At 42.5% G+C, this 27573-nt stretch overlaps 1 protein-coding gene across 1 annotated transcript in view; it reads left to right on the top strand.

Moving 5' to 3' along the window:
* cog4 (component of oligomeric golgi complex 4) overlaps window positions 1-27573 on the top strand; it is a 62521-nt gene that overhangs the window by 238 nt on the left and 34710 nt on the right. The window contains exons 2-5 of the mRNA XM_078543926.1: window positions 7235-7317; window positions 12311-12425; window positions 19278-19452; window positions 20906-21099. Coding sequence (XP_078400052.1) covers window positions 7235-7317; window positions 12311-12425; window positions 19278-19452; window positions 20906-21099 — 567 coding nt within the window. The remainder of the gene's footprint in view (window positions 1-7234; window positions 7318-12310; window positions 12426-19277; window positions 19453-20905; window positions 21100-27573) is intronic.

Below are 27573 nucleotides of genomic sequence, written 5' to 3'. Positions count from 1 at the left end.
ATATATTTACATCATCATACAACATATCACTTCAATCATATATTTACATCATCATACAACATATCACTTCAATCATATATTTACATCATCATACAACATATCACTTCAATCATATATTTACATCATCATACAACATATCACTTCAATCATATATTTACATCATCATACAACATATCACTTCATCATATATTTACATCATCATACAACATATCACTTCAATTATATATTTACATCATCATACAATATATCACTTCAATCATATATTTACATCATACAATATATCACTTCAATCATATATTTGTATCATACAATATATCACTTCTATCGCATATACATCATATCCAATCTCTTCTCATGACTAAAACTCTCCGGCCCAGGCAACATCCTGGTAAATCTCCTCTGCACTCTCTAGTGCAATCACATCCTTCCTAACGCTACCTTAAGGGACCGGTGGACATGCACACCAAAGTCCTTCTGATCCTCGGTACTTCCCAGGATCCTATCCTAAAAAAATTGTGCATTCCCGTGCTTTGTTGGTCCTGTCCAAGTGCACCACCTCACACTTATCCGGATTAAATTTCATTTGCCACTGATCAGCCCATCTATATCCTCCTGTAATCTAAGGCTATCCTCCTCACTATTTACCGCCCTACCAATTTTCGTGTCATCCGCGAACTTACTGATCAACCCTCCTACATTCAAGACTAAATCGTTTATATATACCACAAAGAGCAAGGGACCCAACACCGATCCTTGTGTAACCCCACTGGACACAGGCATCCAATCACAAAAACACTCCTTGACCATCACCCTCTGCTTCCTGCCACTCAGCCAATTCTGGATCCAAATTGCCTTGGATCCCATGGACTCTTAACTTCGTTATCAGTCTCCCATGCTGGACCTTAACAAAAGCCTTGCTGAAGTCCAAGTAGACTACGTCAAATGCATTGCCCTCATCTACACACCTGGTCACCTCTTTGAAAAATTCGATCAAATTGATCTGACATGACTTCCCCTTAACAAAACCATGCTGACTGTCCTTGGTTAATCCCTGCCTCTCCAAGTGTAGGTTAATTCTGTCCCTCAGAATTGCTTCCAATAGTTTCCCCACCACTGAGGTTAGACTGACTGGCCTGTAGTTCCCTGGTTTATCCCTTCCTCCCTTCTTGAATAACGGTACCACATTGGCTGTCCTCCAGTCCTCTGGCACCTCTCCTGTGGCCAGAGAGGTATTGAAAATTATTGCCAGCGCCCCTGCTATCACACACACATTACCACTATGGTCCTTAATGGGCCCTACTCTTTCCTTAGTTATCCTCTTACTCTTAATGTACTTGTAAAATAACTTTGGATTTTCCTTTATTTTACCTGCCAATGTTTTTTCATGCCCCCTTTTTGCTCTCTTAACTTCCTTTTTTTAAGTTCCCCCCTACACATTCTATACTCCTCTAGGGCTTCCGCTGTTTTGAGCCCTCTGTTTTTGCCATAAGCCTTCCTTTTTCTCTTTATCCAATCCTGCATATCCTTCGACATCCAGGGTTCCTTGGATTTGTTGGTCCCACCTTTTGTCTTTACTGGAATATGTTGGCCCTGTACTCTCCCTATTTCCTTCTTGAACGAGTACCACTGCTTTGACGCAGATTTACCTAAAAGTAGCTTCTCCCAGTCCACTCTGGCCAAATCATATCTGATCTTATTAGAATCGGCCTTCCCCCAATATAGAACTCTGATTTCTGGCCCATCCTTGTCCTTTTCCATAACAACCTTGAGTCCAACGGAGTTATGATAACTATCTGCAAAATGCTTCCCCACTGATACCTCTACCACTTGCCCAGGTTCATTCCCTAAAATTAAGTCCAGGGTCGCCCCCTCTCTTGTAGGACCTTCTACGTACTGGCTTTAAAACATCTCCTGAGTGCATTTTAAGAATTCCGCTCCCTCTAAACCTATCACACTATGACTAACCCAGTTAATGTTGGGGAAGTCAAAATCCCCCACTATTACTACCCTATTATTTTTACACTTGTCTGAAATTTGCCTACATATCTGCTCTTCTATTTCTCTCTGACTGTTTGGGGGCCTATAGTACACTTCCAGCAATGTGATTGCTCCTTTTTTGTTTTTCAGTTCTACCCATATGGCTTCATTTGAGGAGGCTTCTAAGATGTCATTCTTCCTTACTGCTGTAATTGATTCCTTGATCAATATTGCAATACCCCCTCCTCTTTTGCCTCCTTCCCTATCTCGCCTGAATATTCTATATCCTGGAATATTGAGCTGCCAATCCTGCCCCTCTCTCAACCATGTTTCTGTGACAGCAATGACATCATACTTGCACATGTTAATTTGTGCCCTCAACTCATCTGCCTTATTTGTCAGACTCCTTGCATTAAAATCAATACCATCCAACATTGCCAAACTCCCTTGTGCTTTAACTAGCCTATAATTTCTATGCCTTCCAGATTCACTTGCTCTCTCTTCTAATTTTGGCTGTGCATCTCCCCCTGCTGAACCTCCTCTCAGGATCCCATCCCCCTGGCAAGTTAGTTTAAACCCTCCCCAACAGCATGAGCAAACCTCCCCGCAAGGATGTTGATCCCATTCCGGTTCAGGTGCAACCCGTCTGCCTTGTACAGGTCCCCCCCTCCCCCCCCCCCCGAAACGGTCCCAATGTCCCAAAAATCTAAAGCCCTCTCTCTTGCACCATCTCTCCAGCCACGCATTCATCTGGACTAACCTCCTATTTCTATACTCACTAGCGGATGACACCGGAAGTAATCCAGAGATTACTACCTTTGAGGTCCTCTTTTTTAATCTGTTTCCTAGCTCCCTAAATTTTGCTTGCAGGGCCTCACCCTTCTTTCTACCTATGTCGTTGCTACCAATATGTACCACAATCTCTGTCTGTTTGCCCTCCCCCTTTAGAGTGCCCTGCAGCCGCTCAGTGATATCCTTGACCCTGGCACCAAGGAGGCAACATACTATCCTGGAGTCACGTCTACGGCCGCAGAAACGCCTGTCTATTCCCCTTACTATCGAGTCTCCTACCACTATTGCTCTCCCCCTCTTTTTCCTCCCCCCCCTGCGCCCCGCACAGCAGAGCCACTCACAGTGCCATGAGTGTGGCTGCATTCCCCAGAGGAACTGTCACTCTCACTGTTTTCCAACACAGAAAAATGGTTCTCAAGCGAGATGCACCCTGGGGATTTCCTGACTACCTGCCTGACACCTTTCTTCTGACTGATGGTCACCCATTCCCTCTCTGTCTGCTCTTCCGTAAGCTGTGGGGTGACCACGTCTAAAACCGTGCTATCCACAAAACTCCCAGCCTGGTGAATGCACCTCAGTGCCTCCACCTGCCGCTCAAGCTCCAAAACTCGGAGCTTAAGTAGCTGCAGCTGGTGGCACTTCCTGCACATGTGATCGGTCAGAGCGCAAGGAGCGTCTAGGACTTCCCACATGTTGCAGGCGGTACATAACACGGGACTGAGCTGCCCTGCCATGCATCTAGTTGAAAAAAAACCCTTACTTTAAGTTAAATACAGTAAAAAAATGTTAAGTTATTTATGTATTTTAAATAAAAACTAGAACCCTTACCTTTCCTTAGCTTAATCTATTTTAAACTGGAGAAAAAAACTAGGAGAAAAACACTTATCCACTACTCACCAACCGACTCTCACCTTTGTGCTGATGTCACTTTTTGAAGCTTCCATGCACTCACGCTGGTTCTAATCTCCCCGCCACTCTCTTGCGCTGTCTTGTGATGTCACTACTGTTATTTATTTGAAAAATATACTTTATTCATAAAATACCTGGAAGAACATTACAAAACATTTCTAAATTGCCATCACAAAAAGTGCAATCAGATTCAGAATGATGTCACTCTTGTTATTTTCAATAAGAACTGACTGCAGGACACTCTTCCCAGACTGCTTCACCACGATGCTGGCTGCAGGACACTCTTGCCAGACTGCTTCACCACAATGCTGACTGCAGGACACTCTTCCCAGACTGCTTCACCATGATGCTGACTGCAGGACACTCTTGCCAGACTGCTTCACCACAATGCTGACTACAGGACACTCTTCCCAGACTGCTTCACCATGATGCTGACTGCAGGACACTCTTCCCAGACTGCTTCTCCCGTGATGCTGACTGCAGGATACTCTTCCCAGACTGCTTCACCGCAATGCTGACTGCAGGACACTCTTCCCAGACTGCTTCACTGTGATGCTGACTGCAGGACACTCTTCCCTAGCTCAATATAATATATCCCTCCAATCACATATACGTCATATAATCACTCCAATCACATATACATCATATAATATTCACTCCAATCGCACTTACATCATAAAATATATCACTCCCAATTGCATATACATCATATAATATATCACTCCAATCACAAACACACACATATATATTATATATATATAATATATCACTACAACCACATACATATTATCACTCCAATCATATCTCTCTCATGTAATATACCATTACATTACTATCTTGGCCCAAACATGCAATTGTATATTTACGCATGTAAACACAATCATGGATATATCAATGCTACTTTGGAATAAATGTGTATAACATGGACATATGTATGTGTGCTCTGCCCAGAGGCAGGTTCTTGGCTCACTGTCTGCTGATGTTTCATTCTGAGGTGTTTTCTTGGCAGTTTTTTTGTCAGTGGTGGTTTGCTATTGCCTTCCACCCTCAGGGGCAGGGCGAGGAGGCAGGTCTACCTCAGCCGGAACAGGAATTGAACCCGTGCTTTTGGCGTTATTCTGAGTAATGTGTTAGCCAACTGAGCTAACTGCCTCCACACCGCCCCCAAAACATAGACATGTCTCACACCTTTTATGACCTCAGGACCAAAGCATGTCGCACACAATTAAGTAGTTTAGAAAGTGTTGCAATGTAAAAAATGTGGCAACCAATTCACACACAGCAAGCACCCACAAACAGCATTTGTTTTAGTTGTTGGTTGAGAGTTAAATGTTAGCCAGGGCACTAGGGTGAATTCCACTGTTCTTCTTTGAACAGTGTGATGGGGCAGATATGGCCTCGGTTTAACGCCATATCAAAAAGACTCTGACAGTGTGGCTGTCTCTCAGGACGGATTGTTAACATGGGTTACGGGTTCAGGTCCGTGGTGTGGGGCTTGAACTCAGAAGCCTCTAAAAACATTGTCTCTTGTCCAAACAATACAGTGTTTATATGGTAGATCCACAGTTTGGATACATTTCACAGCTAGAGTGCCTCTCACGACCCTACAGTATAAGAAGGCGAGGAAGACTTAGGAAGTGCTGGATGGACGATGTTGTGGGAAGCGATACAGGTGACTGAAGCGGCCGGAACAGACAACAGTGGAGTGAATTCGTTTTGCCCCATCGTTGTTGCTGGGTTGACCAATGGGAACATATATGTTTACGTTTGTGTTTCTAAAATTGAGCACATATTTATGTTACACATTTTATATAAATATTTTTCTCCCCTCCAATTTTCTTTTATACCTTCCTCTTCCTACCGTGTTAGCCTTGTCTCGGAATCAGAAGGTTCAAGTTCAAGCTGACACTCTCATGCAGAACTGTGGGATTGCTGCACTGTTGGAGGTGCTGCCTTTTGGATGAGAGGTTAAAGTTTTAAAAAAATAAGGTTAAAGTCAAAGTTAAAAATTAATTAGAAGTTAAAAATTAAATGGCAAATTGGAGTTGAGACGACAACCAGATCAGCCATGATGTTATTGAATGGCAGAGCAGGCTCGAAGGCCCCTCTCAGATGGACATAAAAGATCCCATGGCACTTTTTTGAAGATGAACAGGGGAGTTCTCCCTGGTGTCCAGGCTAATTTTTATCCCTCAACCAACATCACAAGAACAGATTACCTGATCTTACCTGATCATTACTTGTTTGTGGGAACTTGCTGTGCGTAAACTGGCTGTCACGTTTTATACTTTACAGCAGTGCCTACACTTCAAATATACTTCATTGGTTTTGAAAGGCATTATAGAAATGTAAGTCTTTCTTTTGATGGTTTCTCTTTGTGGGGTACAGTTCTAAGACCCTCTTGTAACAGCTCAACTGAGTGGCGATTATTTCAGACAAGTAGTGTGACAGTAGCTGGCAGCAGGCTGTTTTACCACTGAGGGCATCATAATTGCACCTGATCCTGAATGCATATAATGTTCACACACCTGCACTTTTCAACAGGGGCTAATACATGATGATCAGGAGCAAGCCGGGGAACCATGACGTAATGGTAATGTTACTGGACTAGTAATCCAGAGGCCTGGATTAATGCTTTGGAGAAATAAATTCAAATACCACCACAATAGTTGTGGGAATTTAAATTTAATTAATAAATCCGGAATACAATGCTCGTCTCATTAATAATGATCATGAAGCTATTGGGTTGTTGTAAAAACCCATCTGGTTCACTAACGTCCTTCAGGGAAGGAAATCTGCCATCCTTACCTGGTCTGGCCTACATGAGACTCCAGACCCACAGCAATGTGGTTGATTCTTAACTACCCTCTGAGATGGCCGAGTAAGCCACACAGTTGTAGGTGGTTCACCACCACCTGCTCAAAGGCAATTAGGGATGGACAAAAAAATGCTAGTCTTGCCAGTGATGCTCAGATCCCAAGAATTAATTAAAAAAACCCCAAGAGTTTAATTGTAGCAACCCAGTTATTGCTGAAATCACATAACTCAGCACAGAGGTGGAATCAAACCCAAGACCTGCCTGGTTTGTATATCTCAAGTACTCACTGAATAAACCTCCTAAGCCTCAAGGAGACCATTAGTTCCATCAGATGCCTAGTTCAGTTCCTGCTCTGTGCTTATTTAACTAATGATGCTGCAGTTCAGTGTCAATGTTGGGTGAGAACGTGATTGGTCTTACTGTGATATTATGGTCATTTAACAGCTTACTGACACTGTCTAGAATTACCATTGCAGAATGCTTACTTAAATAAAGAGCCAGAGATTAGCTGTTCTCTGTGTAACTGACTCGAGCAAAACTTGGTGCATTTGGGGATAAAAGTAGACATTCGGTGGTAGAGTGTAACTGGGCATCTTCACCCAGTGAGGAGTGTTGTGTATTTTTGTGCATTTGGAAAGAATTCTTCGTCTGTAAGGTATGTGCATATCTGTAATCGGTGCAAATCTGTCAGGTGTGTATATACTGTGTTTATTTTATTTTCCTCTGCTCTTTATGCAGAAGGAGGTTGAAGCAGAGCTTGAGGCTCTCATTGGGCAGCAGAGCAGCCTAGACAGTAAGATGGTGGCTCTGCACCGCATGGGGTAGGTACTAATCTGGAGAAGCAGTGATTAAAGAACTGATTTGTAACAGATGACTGTCAAAGGCTGATTTATTTTTTGATCAGGTTCTCAATTTCACTGATTACATCCGAAGCCATTGTGTGGAACAAGTTATATATGAATTAGGAGTAACAGTAGGCCATTTGGTCCCTCGAGCCTGCTCCACCATTCAATAAGGTCGCGGCTGATCTGATTGTGGCCTCAAAGAAAGACACTTCCCTGTCTACCCCCAATACCTTGTTAGAGAAGAATCTGACGACCTATAGCTTAAAAATATTCAATGACCCTGCATCCACCGGTCTTTGGGGAAGAGAGTTCCCCAGACTCATGACCCTCTGAGAGAAAAAAAAAGCTCTTCTCATCTCCATCTTAAATGGGGGATCCCTTATTTTTAAACTTTGTCCCCGAGCTCTGGTCTCTTCCGCAAGGGAAAACATTCTCTTAGCATCCACTCTATCAAGTCCCTTCAGTATGTTATATGTTTCAATAAGATCGCCTCTCATTCTTCTAAACTCCAATGGATACAGACCCAGCCTGTCCAACCTTCCTTCATAGGATAACCCCTTTCGCCCCATCCTAGGAATCAGCCAAGTGAACCTTTTCTGAACTGCTTCTAATGCAATTATGTCATTTCTTAAATAAGGAGACCAAAACTGTACACAGTACTCTAGCTGTGGTCTTACCAATGCCCTGTACAACTGCCACAAAACATCCCTGCTTTTATATTCCATTCCATATTGTTTCTAAGCAGCATGCTTTGCAGATTTGTCCTTGGGTCTGTTTCATGTACTAGTACCAATACACTGCATTTGAGCTAATAAGCTTTAATGAGGTACATGGCTATTGCTCACATGGAGGGTAAATACCAATATGGACTTGTTGGGCTGAGTGGCCTGTTTCTATGTTGTAGGTTATATGTAAGTCTATGTAATTTTCTTATATGTGGAAGTTATGGTAAGTTATTAGAAATCACAGCTCGACTTCAGCTTCAGTATTGTGTTCAATTCTGTGCACCACACTTCAGGAAGAGGGTGCACAGGAGATTTACCAGAATGGCAAAGGGATGATGGACTTCAGTTATATGGAGAGACTCCAGAAGCTGGGATTGTTTTCCTTACAACAGAAATAGTTAATTAATAGGGGTGCTCAAAATTGAGAGGTTTTGATAAAGTAGATCTGGAGAAACTATTTCCACTGGCTGGTTACCAGAGGACACAGCTTTAAGATTGTTGCCTAAAATGAAAAATAAGGGAAGGAGCAAGGGGCAAGTGATTTTTTAATGTGATTGGCTGTTAAGATCTGGAATGCATTGCCTGAAAGGGTGGTGGAAGAAGATTCAATAGTAACTTTCAAAAGGGAGTTGGATATAAACCTGAAATAGAGAAATTTTTGAGGGCCAGGAGGGAATAGGGGAGTGAGACCAATTGCATAGCTCTTTCAAAGAGTCAGCACAGACTCCATGGGCTGAATGGCCTCATACTGTGCAGTATGATTCTATGACACTTGAAGTTCATCCTTTCAAGTTGTTCCCATCACTAGTATAAACATCTTGGTGTTGTACAATTTAAACCGGTCTCTCCAGACACAACCCAATTCTACATGCTTATATTTGCACACCACTATGCTTTACTGAATCCTAGTGACAATGTTGCAAGTGGAGAAACCTATAAAGCACCATGCCATGGCTTTCAGGAAACTTCAGATGTCTGTGTTTGCTGATTTGAGGCACTGTGTCACCATAGCCAACAGTGTTGGTGCATGTTTGTGAGGAACTGATGGAATTCCAGTTAGCCAGCCTGGAGGACAGACAGCTTGATGTTGATACTGAGTTTCTGAAAGGCAACATATTTCATTCCCTGATGGTGATATCCCTTTCCTTTGATCTCAAAATTAGTACAGTAATCTACTCATTCAGTAAATGTAGTTCTAATTGTTTTATGTGTGTTTTGAAATGTTTGACTATGGCATTAAACAGCAGAGAAACCTGATGTTATATGAGGGTTCCACAGAATCTTTACAGTGCAGAAGGAGGCCATTTGGCCCATTAAGTCTGCAGTGGCTCTCTGAAAGGGCATTCTACTGAGTCCCAGTCCCTTACCTCATCCTTGTAACTTGCATTCTTTCTTTACAGATAGCAATCCAATTCCTTTTTGAATACCTTGATTGAACCTGCCTCCACTGCCCTCTCAGGAAGTTTGTTCCAAACTCCAACCACCCTCTGGGTGTAGTTTTTTTCCTCGCCCCACTTTTACTACTTTTGCCACTTATTTTGAATCAGTGCCCTCTAGTTCTTGATGCTCTCTTGAGCGGGAACAGTTTCTCACTATTTACCCTGTCCATACCCCTCAGGATCTTGAATACCTCTGTCAAGTATCCTCTCAGCTGTCTTTTCTCCAAGGAAAACAGTCCCAACCTCTCCAATCTATCCTCATAGCTACAGTTCTTTATCCCTGGAATCATTCTTGTGAATCTTCTCTGTATTCTCTCCAATGCCTTCACATCATTTCTCAAGTATGGCACCCAGAACTGGACGCAGTACTCCAGATGAGGCCTAACTAGTGTCTTATACAAGTTGAACATGACCTCCTTGGTCACGTACTCAGTGCCCTTATTAATAAAGCTTAAGATACTATATGCTTTCTTAACTGCTCTCTCAACATGCCCTGTCATCTTCAATGATATGTATATATACACACCAAGGTCCTTCTGTTCCTGCACCTCCTTTAGAGTTTCTCCCCTTATTTTATACTGTCTCTCCATATTCCTCCTGCCAAAATGAATCACTTCACACTTCTCTGCATTGAACTTCATCTGCCACTTGTCTGATAATGCCCAACATGTCTATGTCCTTTTGAAGTTCAAGACTATCCTCATCACAGTTGACAATATTCCAATCTTCATATCATCTGCAAATTTTGAAATCATACCCTGAACACCACAATCTAGGTCATTAATATATATCAAGAAGAGCAAGGGTCCCAACACTGACACCTGGGGAACTCTGCTATACACCTTCCTCCAATCTGAAAAAAAAATTATCACTACTCTCTGTTTCCTGTCACTCAGCCAATTTCTTATCCAAGTGCCTACTTTTCCTTTTATTCCATGAGCTAGAATTTTGCTCACAAGTCTGTTGTGTGGCACTGTATCAAATGCCCCTTGAAAATCCATATATACCACATCAACAGCATCAACTTTCTCTGTTACCTCCTCAAAAAATTCTAGAGTTAAACATGATTTTCCCTTAATGAATCCATGCTGGCTTTCCTTAATTACCCTGTACTTGTCTAAGTGACTATTGATTTTGTCCCGAGCTATAGTTTCCAGCGGTTTCCCTACCACGAAAGTCAAACTGATTGATGTGTAGTTGCCGGCTTTAACCTTGCACTCCTTTCTGATCAAGGGCATAACATTGGCAATTCTCCAGCCCTCTGGCACCACCCCTGTGTCTAAAGAAGATTATCGCTAGTGCCTCTGCAATTTCCAATCTCACTTCCCTCAGTACTCTTGGATGCATCTCATCTGGTCCTGGTATCTTGTCTACTTTAAGTAAAGATACTCAGTCTAACACCTCCTCCTTCTCAATTGTAAGTTTTTCTAGTATGCTAGTTACCTCCTCTCTCACCTCGGCCTGGATAGTATCTTCTTCCTTTGTAAAGACAGATGCAAAATACTCGTTTAATACCTCCCCTACTTTTCCAGCCTCCATGTGTGAGTCCCCTTGTTTATCTCTAATCGGTCCTACTCTTTCTTATACCACGCTTTTATTATTTATATGCTTATAAAAGATCTTGGGATTCCTTTTTACGTTAGCTGCTGGTCTCTTTTCATGCTCTTCCTTGCTTTTCTTATTAATTTTTTCACTTCTCCTCTGGTCCTTCTATATTCAGCCTGATTCTCCATTGTATTTTCTACCTGACATCTGTCATACGTGCATTTCTTTCTCTCCATCTTCACTTCTATCTCTCTCATCATCCAGGGTGCTTTGAATTTATTTGTCCCACCCTACCCCTTGACATGCCTGCAATACTTTTTCTTTGAAGGTGGCCCATTGTTCAGCCACCGTCTTTTCTGTCAACATTTGATTCCAACTCACTCGACTCAGATGCATTCTCATCCCATCGAAGTTGGCTTTCCCCCAATTAATTATCCCTGCTCTGAATTGTTCCTCTTCCTTTTCCATGGCCAACCTAAACCTTGTGATGCAATGGTCACTGTCCCCTAAATGCTCTCCCAATGTTATTTGATCCACTTGGGCCAACTCATTCCATAGAACCAGGTGCAACAGTGCTTGACCTCTTATTGGACCGGAAACATACTGCTGCGGAAAACTATCTTGAACACATTCCAGGAACTCTGACCCCTTTGCACTATTCTTATCCCAGTCTGTACTTGGATAATTGAAGTTCCTTATTATAATGACTCTATAATTATTGCATCTCTCTGTAATTTCTTTGCAAATTTGTTTCTCTACATCCCTTCCACTAGTTGGTGGTCTGTATACTACACCAATGTTATTGTACCTTTTTCATTCCTTACCTCTAGCCAAAGAGATTCTGTCCTTGATCCCTCTGAAACATCCTCTGTCTCCATTATTGTAAAGCGATCTTTAATCATTACTGCCACATGCCCCTGCCCCTTTTTCTTCCTTTCCTGTCTCTCCTAAACATCTTGTACCCAGCAATGTTTAACACCCAGTCCTGCCCTTCTTTGAGCCAGGCCCCTGTTATAGCAATAATATCAACCCATTGTAAAAATAAAGTGCTCATTTATCTTTTAGCTTTTGGGTTTTCTGAAAGGAATATAGCTGAAACGTTAACTTGTCCTTTCTTTTTACTGATGCTGTCTGACTTGCTGTGTATTTCCAGAGCTTTCTGTGTGTAATGTGGAATAGTCCAATGTCCTCCATTCTGTATGCACTTCATGGTATTTGCATTGTTCCTTTATCATGGTCCTTTCTTGCTTTCTTCCCCAGTCCGAACTTGCAGCTGATCGAGGGGGATGCCAAACAGCTTGCGGGGATGATCACGTTTACGTGCAATTTGGCTGAAAATGTCAGCAGCAAGGTTCGGCAGCTTGACCTGGCCAAGGTACAGCAATCGCTTTGTAACCCAAGTGCAACTACTGTATGAAGTACAGCTATTATATACTTCATTCTTACATGGTAAAGGGACAGTGTCAGTTGTTGAAAAGTTTTTTTTCCTGTTATCTGATAGTCCCAGTTTTTGAAACAGTCAGCTCCATTTTAATCCTGCCATATGCACCAGTAGTCACAGTGGACATTCTGCTCTCTGGAGTACCAGGTGTAGGCTTACACTTGAGTTTATTTATCCCAGTTTTTGCCCGCTGAAGGCGTTAACTCATGTTAGGATATGGGCACCATGTGCATTGGGCATTCCTGGTATCTTGGCCAATTGTCCATTAATTGTGTGCAAGCTTAGATAGAGTGTTTTGACAGAATATTCACAATGAAGGATTGCATAGCCATCTACATTTTCACAATCCCAAGCTGGAGTTACTGGATAGTGACCAGGTACAGAAACATAGATTCGAATTTATTTTTGAAAAGAATAGACTTATATACAGTATTTAGTATATCGCATACATTTTTGAAATTAAGTTTAATATGGAAACTGTCTTTGCATACTCAATTTCAATATTGAGATGAATTGTCTATGGGACCAGGCTAGGTTGGTTGATTTGAAATTGGTCAGACTACAGCAGCTAATCATATGGTCAAAAAATCAGCAGGTATACAAGATGAAGATGATGTTTAAGTTTCTCTATCTTGAGTCAGGGTTGGTGGGGAAATATGGCTCTGTAGCCTATTGGACTGTTCAAGCCTGGGGAATAGTTGCACGGGCTTTAGTTATAGCCAAAGATCTAAACTCCGGAGGTGGGCTGAGAAATCCCCATTACCCACAGTTGAATCTGAAGTGTCTATAGGAGAAATAAGATAAATGAGCACAAGAAATATACCCCCCAAAATGGTATTTTAATTCATTATGGATGATTTTTTGGATTGCTTTTAAATATTCATGAACTGTTTATTGGTCTTTACCCAGAGAATAGTTAGAATGCGGAACTTGCTGCCACATGGAGTGATTTTGGTGAATAGTGTAAATAAATTTAAGGGGAAGCTGGATAAATACATGAGGGGCAAAGCAATAGAATGATATGCTGATGTAACTGTTGCACTCTCAACACCTTCCGATATTATTCAACCTGAAATGAATCTTTCTGTTGCAAAAACAGGAAAAATGCTTTAAATACTCAGCAGGCCTGGCAACACCATTGGTGGGAGAAGCAAGGTTAACGTTTCAGGTTGATGACCTTTCGTAGAATTGGCAAATGTTAGAGATGCAACAAGTTTTCAGCAAGAACAGTGGCAGAGAAAGGGGTGAGTGGGTGAGGGATGTTAGTATGGAGGACAGAAATGATTAAATGACAAAAGTAGTGGTAGTGTTGGACAAAGGGGGCAGTAATGGGGCAAGTAAAGAAACAAACAATGTCAATTACAAAGGCATTGCTTGTAATGTATTAAGCAGGCCAGCTTTTGCAGGAAGTTTAACAAGTTATTATCCTGTGTTTAGCAATTAATAGGAACATATGAATTAGGAGCAGGAGAAGGCCATTTGGTCCCCTCGAGCCTGCTCCGCCATTCACTAAGTGCTCTGATTTCAGGCAAAGTTTGGTCTTCAAGTCTGATTATCTTAGTACATACGAACAAGGAGCAGGAGTAGGTCATTTGGCCCCTTGAGCTTGCTCTGCCATTCAATAAGATCATGGTTGATCTGATGGTAACCTCAAACCTACATCCTGCCTACCCCAATAACTTATAATCCCCTTGCTTACCAAGAATCTATCCGCCTCTGCCTTAAAAATATTCAAAGACTCTGCTTTCACCGCCTTTTCAGGAAGAGAGTTCCAAACACTCACAACCCTCTGAGAGAAAAATTTTGCCTCATCTCCGTTTTAAAAGGGCAATGCCTTATTTTTAAACAGTGACCCTGAGTCTTAGATTCTCTCACAAGAGGAAACATCCTCTCCACATCCACCCTGTCAAGACCCCTCAGGAGCTTATATGTTTCAATCAAGTCGCCTCTTACTCTTCTAAACTCTAGCAGATACAAGTCTAGCCTGTCCAACCTTTCCTCATAAGTCCAGCTATTAGTCTGGTAAATCTTCTCTGAACTGCATTCAACGTATTTATATCCTTCCTTAAATAAGGTGACCAATACTGTACACAGTATTCCAGATGTGGTCTCACTAGTGTTCTGTATAACTGTGCATAACCTCCCAACTTTTGTATTCAGTTCCCCTCACAATAAATGATAACTTTGTATTGGCTTTCCTAATTATTTTCTGTACCTGCATACTAGCCTTTTGCGATTCATGCACTAAGACATCCAGATCCCTCTGTATTTCAGAGCTCTGCAATTTTCATTTAGATAGTATGCTTCTCTTTTATTCTTCCTGCCAAAATGGACAATTTCACATTTTCCCACATTATACTCCACTTGCCCGATCTTTGCCCACTCACTGAACCTAGCTATATCTTTTTGTAGCCTCCTTTTGTCTTCTTCACAACTTACTCTCCTACCTATCTTTGTGTCAACAGCAAATTTGGCAACCATCCCTTTATCCAAGTCATTTATATAGATTGTAAACAGATGAGGTCCCAGCACTGATCCCTGTGGTATACCACTCGTTACATCTTACCAACCTGAAAAGACCCATTTATGCTTACACTCTGCTTCCTTCTAACCATGCTAATATGTTACCCCCAGCCCCATACCATGAGCTTTTATTTTCCGCAATAATCTTTTATCAAATGCCTTCTGGAAATCTGTGTATAGTACATCCACCGGTTCCCCTTTATCCACAGCACATATTCCTTTGTCAAAGAACTATAAAAAGTTGGTTAAACATGATTTCCCTTTCACAAAACCATGTTGACTTTGCCTGATTACCTTGAACTTATCCAAGTGCCCTGCTGTACCTTCTTTAATAATAGCTTCTAACATTTTCCCTATGACAGAAGTTAAGCTAACTGGCCTATAGTTTCTGGCTTTCTGTCTTGCTCCCTTTTTGAATAATGGAGTTACATTTGCTATCTTCCAATCTAATGGGACCTTCCCTGAATCTAGGGAGTTTTGGAAAATTAAAACCAATGTATCAACTATCTCACTAACTGCTACTTTTACGACCCTAGGATGAAGTCCATCAGGACCTGGGCACTTGCCAGCCTGCAGCTCCAACAATTTACTCAGTACCACTTTTCTGGTGATTGTAATTTTCCTGAGTTCCTCCCTCCCTTCCATTTCCTGATTTATAGCTGCTTCTGGGATGTTACTTGTATCTTCTATAGTGAAGACTGATGCAAAATATCTGTTCAATTCATCTGCCATTTCCTTGTTTTCCATTATCAATTCTGCAGATTCGCTTTCTATAGGACCAATGCTCACTTTGTTAACTTGTTTCTTTCTGAAATATTTATAAAATTCTTACTATCTTTTTCTATTTCTGGCTAGCTTTCTCTCATACTCTTAACTTTTCCTTCCTTATTAATCTTTTAGTCATCCTTTGCTGTTCCTTATACTCTGTCCAATCTTCTTTCACCTTCCACCTATCTTTGCACAATTATATGCTTTCTCTTTAAGCTTGATTCTATATTTAACCTTTCTAGTTAACCACGGATGGTGTGTCCATCCCTTGGAATTTCCTTACTCGTTGGAATGTATCTATTTTGTGTTTTTTGAAATACCTACTTAAATGTTTGCCACTGCATCTCTATTGACCTATCTCTTAACCTAATTTGCCAATTCACTTTAGCCAGCTCTGCTTTCATGCCCTCATAATTGTCCTTATTTAAGTTTAAAAACATAGCCTTGGACCCACTCCTCTCTCCCTCAAACTGAATGTAAAATTCAATCATATTATGGTCGTTGCTACCTAGGGGTGTCTTCACTATGAGATGATCAATTAATCCCATCTCGTTGTATAATATCAGGTATAGTAAAGCCTGCACTCTGGTTGGCTCCTGAACATGCTTTTCTAAGAAACTATCCCGGAAACGTTCTATGAACCCCTCATTTAGGCTACCTTTGCCCATCTGAGTTTCCAGTCTATATGTAGATTAAAATCTCCCAGTGATAAGAGTCTGGATGTTACAATTTGGAGAGGCAGTCTCTAAGATTTCTGGGCTTTTTAAAAAAATACTGCATTATGGTTATTTGCCTTTTGGTTTTATTGTCGAACTCGTGTTAACACCAACACACTGACTAAAAAGTGTGAGCTGTACCATTTGGCGTAGTGCTGAACACTGAACTAATTATTACAGGATTTACAAATCATGTCAGATCATGAAACCTTTTATACATGCTTTGTGTAAACAAAGCCATTCATTTGCACAGATTGAATCAGTCAGATTATGTTTTTATTACACAGGTTTAAAAACTTTTACTGGTATTTTAGAAGTTGGGTTTGGTGAAAACCAGAAATCACTGACCTCATCTGCAAGATTTTAATCTTCAGTTGCCTTCAGTAAGGGATGGAAAAGGAACAATGTATATGGACCTTGCTATAGAACATAGCCTTGCAAGGAGTTGGTAGGTAATTAGCCATAGTCCATGAGGGACTGTAGGTATCTCTCTATCAGAGGGAGAGAAACAGAGAGATGCCTGCGGTCCCCCATGGACTATGTTTCTTTCCATTAGAGAGAGAGAGAATTGGTTATATAGCTTGAGGAGCACCACTCTGCATCAAGTATGGACTAGTTGAGGAGGCAGGTCCCAAAGTCTACCTCAGCCAGGAAAGGAATTGAACTTGTGCTGTTGGCGTTACTCTGAACCACATGCTAGACTTCTAGCCAACTGAGCTATCTGGCCACCTACCCCACAGCCCCCCTTTTGGAGTAGGTAAATTTAAAAATAATTTTCTGCTGGGAAACCCAACAAGGCTGACACCAAAAATTAGCTCATGCATCCATTTAATATTTTGGGAATTGAATAATGATTTTATAAAAAATTATAACATAATCTTGTTTTGACACAAATACTTTGATTTATTACTTTCTACTCTGAGGACATTGAGTCTTCCTGAAGCACTGTTCCACAGGCATGGACAGCTTTCATAAGCTCTATGAATGCTGTCAGACATTTAGCCCTGGAGCCTTCCCTGACACTCATGTATATATACTTTCTGTAATTGGAACACCAATTGTGAGTGGAAATGTTGGTTGGTTTCCTTCAGTGCCTTTCCTTGCCCGGGAGCGTTGAGGTAAATTGCAGCACCTCAGCTACACAAATCTCCAACCCAGCTAAGATCCACACATTGGGAATCCACTTGGAGCCTTCCTGATCTGTGTGGCCCAGTACCACATCAGGCCATGCTACTAGGTAGTGAGAATTCTCAGGAGCTACTTTATTAGTTCCAAAATAATGTCAAAAATATAAGCAGGTGAATATCAAGCTCTGAATCCCATTAAGAGCTAACATCTTTGCAGTATCGCAGGTTGCAGATTCAATCCATAAGACCATAAGACATAGGAGCAGAAATTAGGCCATTCGGCCCATCGAGTCTGCTCCGCCATTCAATCATGGCTGATAAGTTTCTCAACCCCATTCTCCCGCCTTCTCCCCGTAATCTTTGATCCCCTTACCAATCAAGAACCTATCTATCTCGGTCTTAAATACACTCAATGACCTGGCCTCCACAGCCTTCTGTGGCAATGAATTCCATAGATTCACCACTCTCTGGCTAAAGAAGTTTCTCCTCATCTCTGTTCTAAAAGGTCTTCCCTTTACTCTGAGGCTGTGCCCTCGGGTCCTAGTCTCCCCTACTAATGGAAACATCTTCCCCACATCCACTCTATCCAGGCCTTTCAGTATTCTGTAAGTTTCAATCAGATCCCCCCTCATCCTTCTAAACTCCATCGAGTATAGACCCAGAGTCCTCAAATGTTCCTCATATGTTAAGCCTTTCATCCCTGGGATCATTCTCGTGAACCTCCTCTGGACCCTCTCAATGGGCCAGCACATCCTTCCTGAGATACGGGGCCCAAAATTGCTCACAATATTCTAAATGTGGTCTGACCAGAGCCTTATAAAGCCTCAGCAGTACATCCCTGCTTTTATATTCTAGTCCTCTCGAAATAAATGCCAACATTGCATTTGCCTTCCTAACTAGCGCGTCAACCTGCAAGTTAACCTTAAGAGAATCCTGGACTAGGACTCCCAAGTCCCTTTGCACTCCAGATTTCTGAATTCTCTCCCCATTTAGAAAATAGTCTATGCCTCTATTCTTCCTACCAAAGTGCATGACCTCACACTTCCCCACGTTGTATTCCATCTGCCACTTCTTTCCCCATTCTCCTAACCTGTCCAAATCCTTCTGCAGCTTCCCCGCCTCCTCAATACTACCTGTCCCTCCACCTATCTTTGTATCATCTGCAAACTTAGCCAGGATGCCCTCAGTTCCTTCATCTAGATCATTAATGTATAAAGTTAAAAGTTGTGGTCCCAATCATAGCGTTACACATGAACATATGAAGTAGGAGCAGAAGTAGTCCTACTCCATGGACTTTGGTGCTGTGATGCAGAAAAATTGAGAACATAACAGCTTTTATGCTGCATGTCCCTGAAGTCTTGTAGAAGCAACTAAAACCTCTTATACTCAAGCCTGGTCTGCCATTCATTAAGATCATGCCTGATCTGTTTGTGTTTCAAATTCAACATTCCCATCTACCCCCTATAACCTTTGATTTCTTTGTTGATAGCCTTTGTTGGTAGAGGCCTGGGAAGTGAGCTTGTTTGACTACCTTTGGGTCAGGGGGCTGTGTTTAATTCAGAGATGATCAGGGCCTGAGGAGAAAGGGAGGGAAAGTGAAAGATGACCAGCAGACCCAGTGTGGTAATTGTGGTCTTATCTGTATCTTGCAGAACCGGATTTATCAGGCCATTCAGCGAGCAGATGACATCTTGGATCTGAAATTTTGCACTGATGGAGTACAGACAGCTCTGCGCAATGAGGACTATGAGCAGGCAGCAGCACACATCCATCGCTACCTATCACTCGACAAATCTGTAATTGAACTCAGCAGACAGGGCAAGGAAGGTGAGGACTTAAAAATCCTGGCTCACTTAAAGCCCCCAGTATTGAAACTGCAATGGGTTAGAGCTTCTAACCTCTGGTTAGAATCTTGCTCAAACAGATTGGATATAAATCCCCTTCCCCATATATTTTTTTTAAACATGAAATGGTTTTGTGCAGCATCAGCCCAGCTCCTAATGTTGGTCCCACAGCTATGTAGCTACCAGGCAAGTGAAGATAAAGGCCTTTTCCAGCCTGAAAGGAACAAGGGCTTGCTTATGGAAATGAACTTTGGTGCTGTGATGCAGAAAAAAATGAGAACGTAACAGCTTTTATGCTGCATGTCCCTGAAGTCTTGTATAGGCAACAAAAATCTCTTATACTTGATAAATTCCAGAAGGCAAAAACAGTCCTTAATCAGCAGTGAATATGCATGAAGAGAACTGAACCTCTGTGCACTCATTTTATTTTTTCCAAGTGTGCGACTGTACTTGTGAGATAACAAGACATAATTTCCATTTGTTTATGATGTGAAGAAACTAAAAATATCAGGAACTTGTACAGTACGTACCCTGCAATTGCGCTGCAGGCCAAGGAAGATGAAGACTTCAAAATCCTGACTCACTTAAACCTCCTTCAATGAAAGTGCAGTGATGGAAGTTAACTATTGCACTAGCTAACAGCACTGTGCTGCTATGGCCAAACACTGAGCTCAGCTTTGTAAAAGCAGCAGAGAGAAAAGCTTGGAAGCAGGTTACCAACCCTGTACTGTCACCATGATTTAAACTGTAATATACTTGGTTGACATGTTTCTACTATATCTGCTTGAGTTAAAGTATAGTTACAAATTTCACTCGAAGCTCAGGCTTGCGGCTGGAGAAAGCATTTTGAGTAGAATTTTCAAATGGCTACTTTGGTAGGGGTTGATTAAGACTATCATACAAAGAATGATTTGTATAACTCAAAAACCTATTGAAGTAATTGTGATTTATTTTCCTGAAATATATTGGTATCAGTGCACTAAATAAGCCAAGTGACAATACTGTTAATGCTGCCCTGCCTGAGGTCCGATATTTCTGCACTGGCCAGGGAGCAAATTTGGCATTCTCCTGGTCTATATTGTGGAGTATTGCGCTGTTTAACCTCTAGGTTATCTATGTGAATGGATTTTGAAATCTCTGGAAGTTTAGCTCCATTCCTGTCAGTTCTTATATGTTCATTTTGAGTGTGGTAGCTCAAGAAAGGCAGCTTTAATGAGTGTTAGGCACAAGAATGATTGTCTATGCATGACTTGGAATTAAGCAATTATCTTGATTGATGAACATGGAAGACTCATTGCCATCAGTGGCAAGTTCTTCTAGTTATACATGAACCCCACAGCTGGGAAGCATTTTTTAAAAAATGGGTATGATTGACTAAATGTGAAATAGACATCACGGGCCCTTCCTCAACTAATTGTAGCTAAATCTCCCAACAGCCAATATCATCGACGCAAACCTAAACCTTTTGCAAGAGGCAGAGCAGCGGTTAAGAGTAATTGTTGCTGAAAAGTTTGATATAGCCATCACAGAAGGTGACCTGCCACAGGTGGAGCGCTTCTTCAAGATCTTTCCATTGCTGGGTTTACATGAAGAAGGGCTGAGCAAGTTTTCTGAGTACCTCTGTAAGCAGGTAAGGAGATCAGGAAGGCAGAAAGGTTGTCTCTGTTCAATTTATGGTATTGGGGTTGATTTTCCTTTTCAGTTGAGCATTTACATCAAGCTTCAGGCCTATGATCCCGTGTATGGCATGTTGTTCTCCTACTTTCTCTTCCCTGTGCTGAAATCGAGACTCATCACGTTGACTCCTGCTCCAACACGCTTTTTGCTAGAATAGAAAACTATGGAACTTTTCTGATCCATCATCCAAAAATCATCAGACTTTTAAACTCTAGGTGAAATTGATCTACACCTACAGTAGTAATGTCACTAGACTAGTAATCCAGAAGTTCAGACGAATGCTCAAATCCCACCAAGGCAGGGGCCAGGTGGGGAGGGGGGTGGAATTTAAACTCAATTAATAAATCTGGAATATAAAGCTAGTCTCAGTAATGGTGGCTATGAAACTATCATTGATTGTTGTAAAAACCCATCTGGTTCATTACATATAAACATACGAAATAGGAGCAAAAGTAGGCCATTTGACCTCTTGAGCTTGCTCCTCCATTCATCAAGACCATGGCTAATCTGTTTGTGTTTTGAATTCCACATTCCCATCTATCCCCTGATAATCTTAGATTCTCTTTAGGCAAGGGAATCAACCTCCCTCCACCTTAAAAATATTGAGTGACCCTGCCTCCACTGCCTTCTGAGGTAGAGAGTTGCAAAGTCGCACACAACCCTCTGAGAGAAAAAATTCTCCTAATCTCTGTCCTAAAAGGGCGACCCCTAATTTTAAAATAGTGCCCCCTAGTTCTGGACTCACCCACAAGAGGAAACATCCTTTCCACGTCCACCTTGTCAATACCATTTAGGATTTTATATACTTCAACCTAATCACCTTCACTTATCTAAACTCCAGGGGAAACAAGCCCAGTCTGTTTAACCTTTCTTCATAAGACAACCCGCTCATTCCAGTTATCAATCTAGTAAACCTCCTTTGAACCACCTCCAACGTATTTAGATCCTTCCTTAAGTAAGGCGACCAAAACTGCACACAATATTTGAGTCTCACCAATTGTGGTCTCACCAATGCCCAGTATTATTGAAGCTAACATCCTTATTTTTATAAAAGCAAAATACTGCGGATGCTGGAAATCTGAAACAAAAACAAAAATAGCTGGAAAAACTCAGCAGGTCTGACAGCATCTGCGGAGAGGAATACAGTTAACGTTTCGAGCCCGTATGACTCTTCATCAGAACTAAGAAATATAGAAATGAGGTGAAATATAAGCTGGTTGAGGGGGGTGGGACAGGTAGAGCCGGATAGAGGGCCTGTGATAGGCGGAGGCAAAGAAGAGATAAGACAAAAGGAAAAAGGGGTGTTGACGGTGGTGAAATTAGCTAAGGAATATGCTAATGATGACATTAAGGGTAGAAAGCAGGACGTGCAAGTGCCAGATGGCCCTAGTGGGGGTGGGGTGGGGGGAAGGGATTGAAATAGGCTAAAATGTAGAGATAAAACAATGCATGGAAATACATTTAAAAATAATGGAAAAGAAAAATATATCTAAAAAAATAATAACAAATTATTGGAAAAGGGGGGACCGGAAAAGGGGTGGTGATGGAGGAGAGAGTTCATGGAGATGGTCTGAGGGCTCTCCGCTTCTTCCTCGAACAGAGGCCCAAACAATCCCCATCCACCACTACTTTCCTCCATCTGGCTGAACTTGTTCTCTCACTGAACAATTTCTCCTTAAACTCGTCTCACTTCCTCCAAATAAAAGGTGTGGCTATGGGTACCGCATGGGCCCCAGTTATGCCTGTCTGTTTATGGGGTACGTGGAACATTCCTTGTTCCAGTCTTACTCAGGCCCCCTCCCACAACTCTCTCTCCGGTACATTGATGACTGCTTCAGTGCCGCTTCATGCTCTCGTCTGGACCTGGAAAAATTTATTAATTTTGCTTCCAGTTTCCACCCCTCCATCATTTTCACATGGTCCATCACTGACACTTCCCTTCCCTTCCTTGACCTTTCTGCCTCACTTTCTGGTGATAGACTGTCCACCAATATTCATTACAAGCCTACTGACTCCCACAGCGACCTCCACTACAGCTCCTCACACCCCGCTTCCTGTAAGGACTCCATCCCATTCTCTCAGTTCCTTCGCCTCTGTCGCATCTGTTCTGATGATGCCACTTTCCAAAACAGTTCCTCTGACATGTATTCCTTCTTCCTTGACCGAGGTTTTGCACCCACGGTGGTTGACAGGGCCCTCAAGCGTGTCCGGCCCATCTCCCGCGCCCGGCCCATCTCCCGCGCATCCGCCCTCACACCTTCTTCTCCCTCCCAGAACCATGATAGGGTCCCCCTTGTCCTCACTTATCACCCCACCAGCTTCCGCATTCAAAGGATCATCCTCCGCCATTTCCGCCAACTCCACAACTCCAGCATGATGCCACTACCAAACACATCTTCCCTTCACCCCCCCCAGCGGCATTCCGCAGCGATCGTTCTCCCCGGGACACCCTGGTCCACTCCTCCATCACCCCCTACACCTCAACCCCCTCCCATGGCACCTTCCCATGCAACCGCAGAAGGTGCAACACCTGCCCCTTTACTTCCCCCCTCCTCACAGTCCAAGGGCCCAAACACTCCTTTCAAGTGAAGTTGCACTTCCCTCAATTTAGTCCATTGCATTCGCTGCTCCCAAATACGTTCTCCTCTACATTGGAGAGACCAAACGCAGACTGGGTGACCGCTTTGCGGAACACCTTCGGTCTGTCCACAAGCATGACCCAAACCTCCCTGTCGCTTTCCATTTCAACACACTACCCTGTTCACATGCCCACATGTCCGTCCTTGGCCTGCTGCAATGTTCCAGTGAAGCTCAACCCAAACGGGAGGAACAGCACCTCATCTTCTGACTAGGCACTTTACAGCCTGCTGGACTTAATATTGAGTTCAATGACTTCAGATCGTGAACTCTCTCCACCATCCCCACCCCCTTTCCGATCCCCCCTTTTCCAATAATTTATAATTAAAAAAAAATATATATTTTTCTTTTCCCATCTATTTCCATTATTTTTAAATGTATTTCCATCCATTGTTTTATCTCTACCTTTGAGCCTATTTCGATCCCTTCCCCCCGCCCCACACCCACTAGAGCTAACTGTCACTTGCTCGTCCTGCTTTCTACCCTTAATGTCACCATTAGCACATTCCTTAGCTAATATCACCACCGTCAACACCCCTTTGTCCTTTTGCCAAGACATCTTTGGCAATCTCTCCTTTACCTCCACCTATCACTGGCCCTCTATCCAGCTCTGCCTGTCCCACCCCCCTCAACCAGCTTATATTTCACCTCATTTCCATATTTCTTAGTTCTGATGAAGAGTCATACGGACTCGAAACGTTAACTGTATTCCTCTCCGCAGATGCTGTCAGACCTGCTGAGTTTTTCCATCTATTTTTGTTTGTGATCATTATTTTTATGTTTAGTTCCTCTCATAATAAAGGATAGCATTCCATTAGCCTTTTTAATTACTTGTTGTACCTGTATACTAACTTTTTGTGACTCATGCGCAAGAACATCTAGATCCTTCTGCACCTCGGAATTCTGCTGCCGTTCTCCATTTAAGTAATACTCTGCTTCTTTTATTCTTCCTGTCTAAGTGAACAACTTCACATTTTCCCACATTATTCTCCATCTGTCATATTTTTGCCCACTCTCTCAACCTATCTATATCCATCTGCAACTTCCTTATATCCTCTTCACAACACACTTTCCTACCTATCTTTGTGTCACTAATGCCCTTTAGGGATAGAAATCTGCATTCCTTACCTGGTCTGGCTTACACGTGACTCCAGACCCACAACAATGTGGTTTACTCATAACTGCCCTCTGTAATGGCCTAGCAAACCACTCAGTTCAAGGACAGTTAGGGATGGGTAACAAATGCTGCCTTGGGGAAGTCCACATCCCAGGAAAGAGTAAAGAAAAAATTCACTTGCAACAAACTCCTAGCGAATCAGCAGCCCGTTTATATCCCATGCCCGATTTTTCTTTTCTGTTTAATGGAAAAGAGAATTGGGTGCAGTATAAACTGGGCTGCTGATTTGTTTCACATTCCTGCTCAAGGCCAATTTCATCCCCCAGCCCATGTCAGCTTGGTTTAGTTAATAGCACTCTGGCATTTGGCTTAGAAAATTGTGGGTTCAAGTTCTACAATCTATAAACTGAGGCTCACTTGCAATGCTCGAGACCTTAAATTAATAGGCAGATGTTAAAGATCGCACGGCACCATTTGAAGCAGGGCGGGTTGTCCTCCTGGTGTCCTGGACATCTATGCTTCCTCAATCAGTAGTAATATAAAACACAAAGTCAACTGGTAATTTATTCTTTGCTGCTATGGTGCAACAATTGCCTATATAATAAAAAAAATATTCATTGGATAGAGGGCTGTGAGAGAATTGGGCCTGTGCCTGAGCCATTATTTAAGCCCCCATGAGAAATACATTTACTTTTTGGGTCTCGAAGAATTTAAATTCTTAAGAGAAAGTGATGGATTGGGAGCAATTCACTAAAGTTTTTTTCCTGATTAAAAATCCATACCAACCCTGGTGCTCTCATTTGGGTCAGAAATTTGTTGTTCAAATCTCACTCAAGAGACTTGAGCACAAAATCTAGGCTGAAAATGCCTGTGCCGTATTGAGGGAACGTTACAATGTTGGATGAGCCATATTATGGATGAGACGTTTAACTGAGGCCCTATCTGCTCTTTCAGGTGGGCATCAGAGATTCCGTGGCACTATTCAAAGAAGAGCAGGGGAATTCTCCCTAATGTCCTGGCCAATATTTATCTCTCAACCAACGTAACTAGAAATACAGATTATCTGGTCATTTGTCTCATTGTTATTCATGGGATCTTGCTGTGCATAAATTGGTTGTGTGTTTTGTACATTACAATGGGAAGCAAGCTTCAAAAGTAATCCATTGGCTTTAATGGTCTGTGAGAACGTTCTGCGATTGTATGAGTTTCTATCTAAATGTAAGGTGTCTCATGGGTGTTAAAGAAAAGGAGTTTATGTCTAATTGGATTGGCCACGCTGGTGAGGGGAGGGGATTACAGATGGTACTGAAACTGAGAGAAGAGGACACAAAGAGTCTGCCAAGGGATATAGATAGATTAAGTGATTGGGCAAAAGTTTGACAAATGGAGTCTAATGGGGGAAGATGCGAACTTGTCCACTTTGGCAGGAAGAATAGAAAAGCAGCATATTATCTAACACTATGTCTCCTTCCAACACAATATGGCCACCAATATGCGTCTGTGCATGATGCATGCGCAGAAATCCAATGACATCACTGCTCGAGCCTGTAGCCTGGAACTCAGTGGGGCAGAAGGGGGAAGAATGAGGAGAGGCAATATAGTCTTAACACTCACAACAGCCTACAATCCAATTACATTACTGGGATAGTGAGACCGAAAAAGCAGGACAAATCCAACCCGGCCAATTACGGCCCCATCAGTCTACTCTCGATCATCAGTAATTAAGGGGTCATCAACAGTGCTATCAAGCGGCACTTACTTAGCAATAATCTGCTCACTGATGCCCAGTTTGGGCTCCGCCAGGGCCACTCAGCTCCTGACCTCATTACAGTCTTGGCTCGAACATGGGCAAAAGAGCTGAACTCCCGAGGTGAGGTGAGAGCGACTGCCCTTGATACCAAGGCAGCATTTGACCAAGTGTGGCATCATGGAGCCCTAGCAAAACTGGAGTCAATGGGAATCAGGGGGAAAACTCTCCACTGTTTGGAATCATACCTAGCACAAAGGAAGATAGTTGTAATTGTTGGAGGTCAGTCATCTCACCTCCAGGACATCACTGCAGGAGTTCCAACCTCGGCCCAACCACCTTCAGCTGCTACATCAATGACCTTCCTTCCATCATAAGATCAGAAGTGGGGATGATAGCACAATGTTCTGCACCATTCGCAACTCCTCAGATACTGAAGCAGCCCATGTCCAAATGCAGCAAGACCTAGACAATATCGAGGCTTGGGCTGACAAGCGGCAAGTAACATTCACGCCGCACAAGCCAGGCAATGACCATCTCCAACAAGAGAGAATCCAACCATCGTCCCTTGATGTTCAATGGCATTACCATCACTGAATCCTCCACTATCAACATCCTGGGGATTACCATTGACCAGAAACTGAACTGGACTAGCCATATAAATACTGTGGCTACAAGAGCAGGTCAGAGGCTGGAAATCGTGCAACGAGTAACTCACCAAAGCCTGTCCACCATCTACAAGGCACAAGTCAGGAGTGTGATGGAATATTCCCCACTTGCCTGGATGAGTGCAACTCCCACAACACTCGAAGCTTGACACCATCCAGGACAAAGCAGCCCGCTTGATTGGCACCCCTTCCACAAACATTCACTCCCCTCCACCACTGATGCACAGTAGCAGCAGTGTGTACCATCTACAAGATGCA

This window comes from Cetorhinus maximus, chromosome 6, assembly GCF_964194155.1.
Source record: "Cetorhinus maximus chromosome 6, sCetMax3.hap1.1, whole genome shotgun sequence".
NCBI classification, from domain to species: Eukaryota; Metazoa; Chordata; class Chondrichthyes; order Lamniformes; family Cetorhinidae; genus Cetorhinus; species Cetorhinus maximus.
This window is presented reverse-complemented; position numbering and strand designations above follow the sequence as displayed.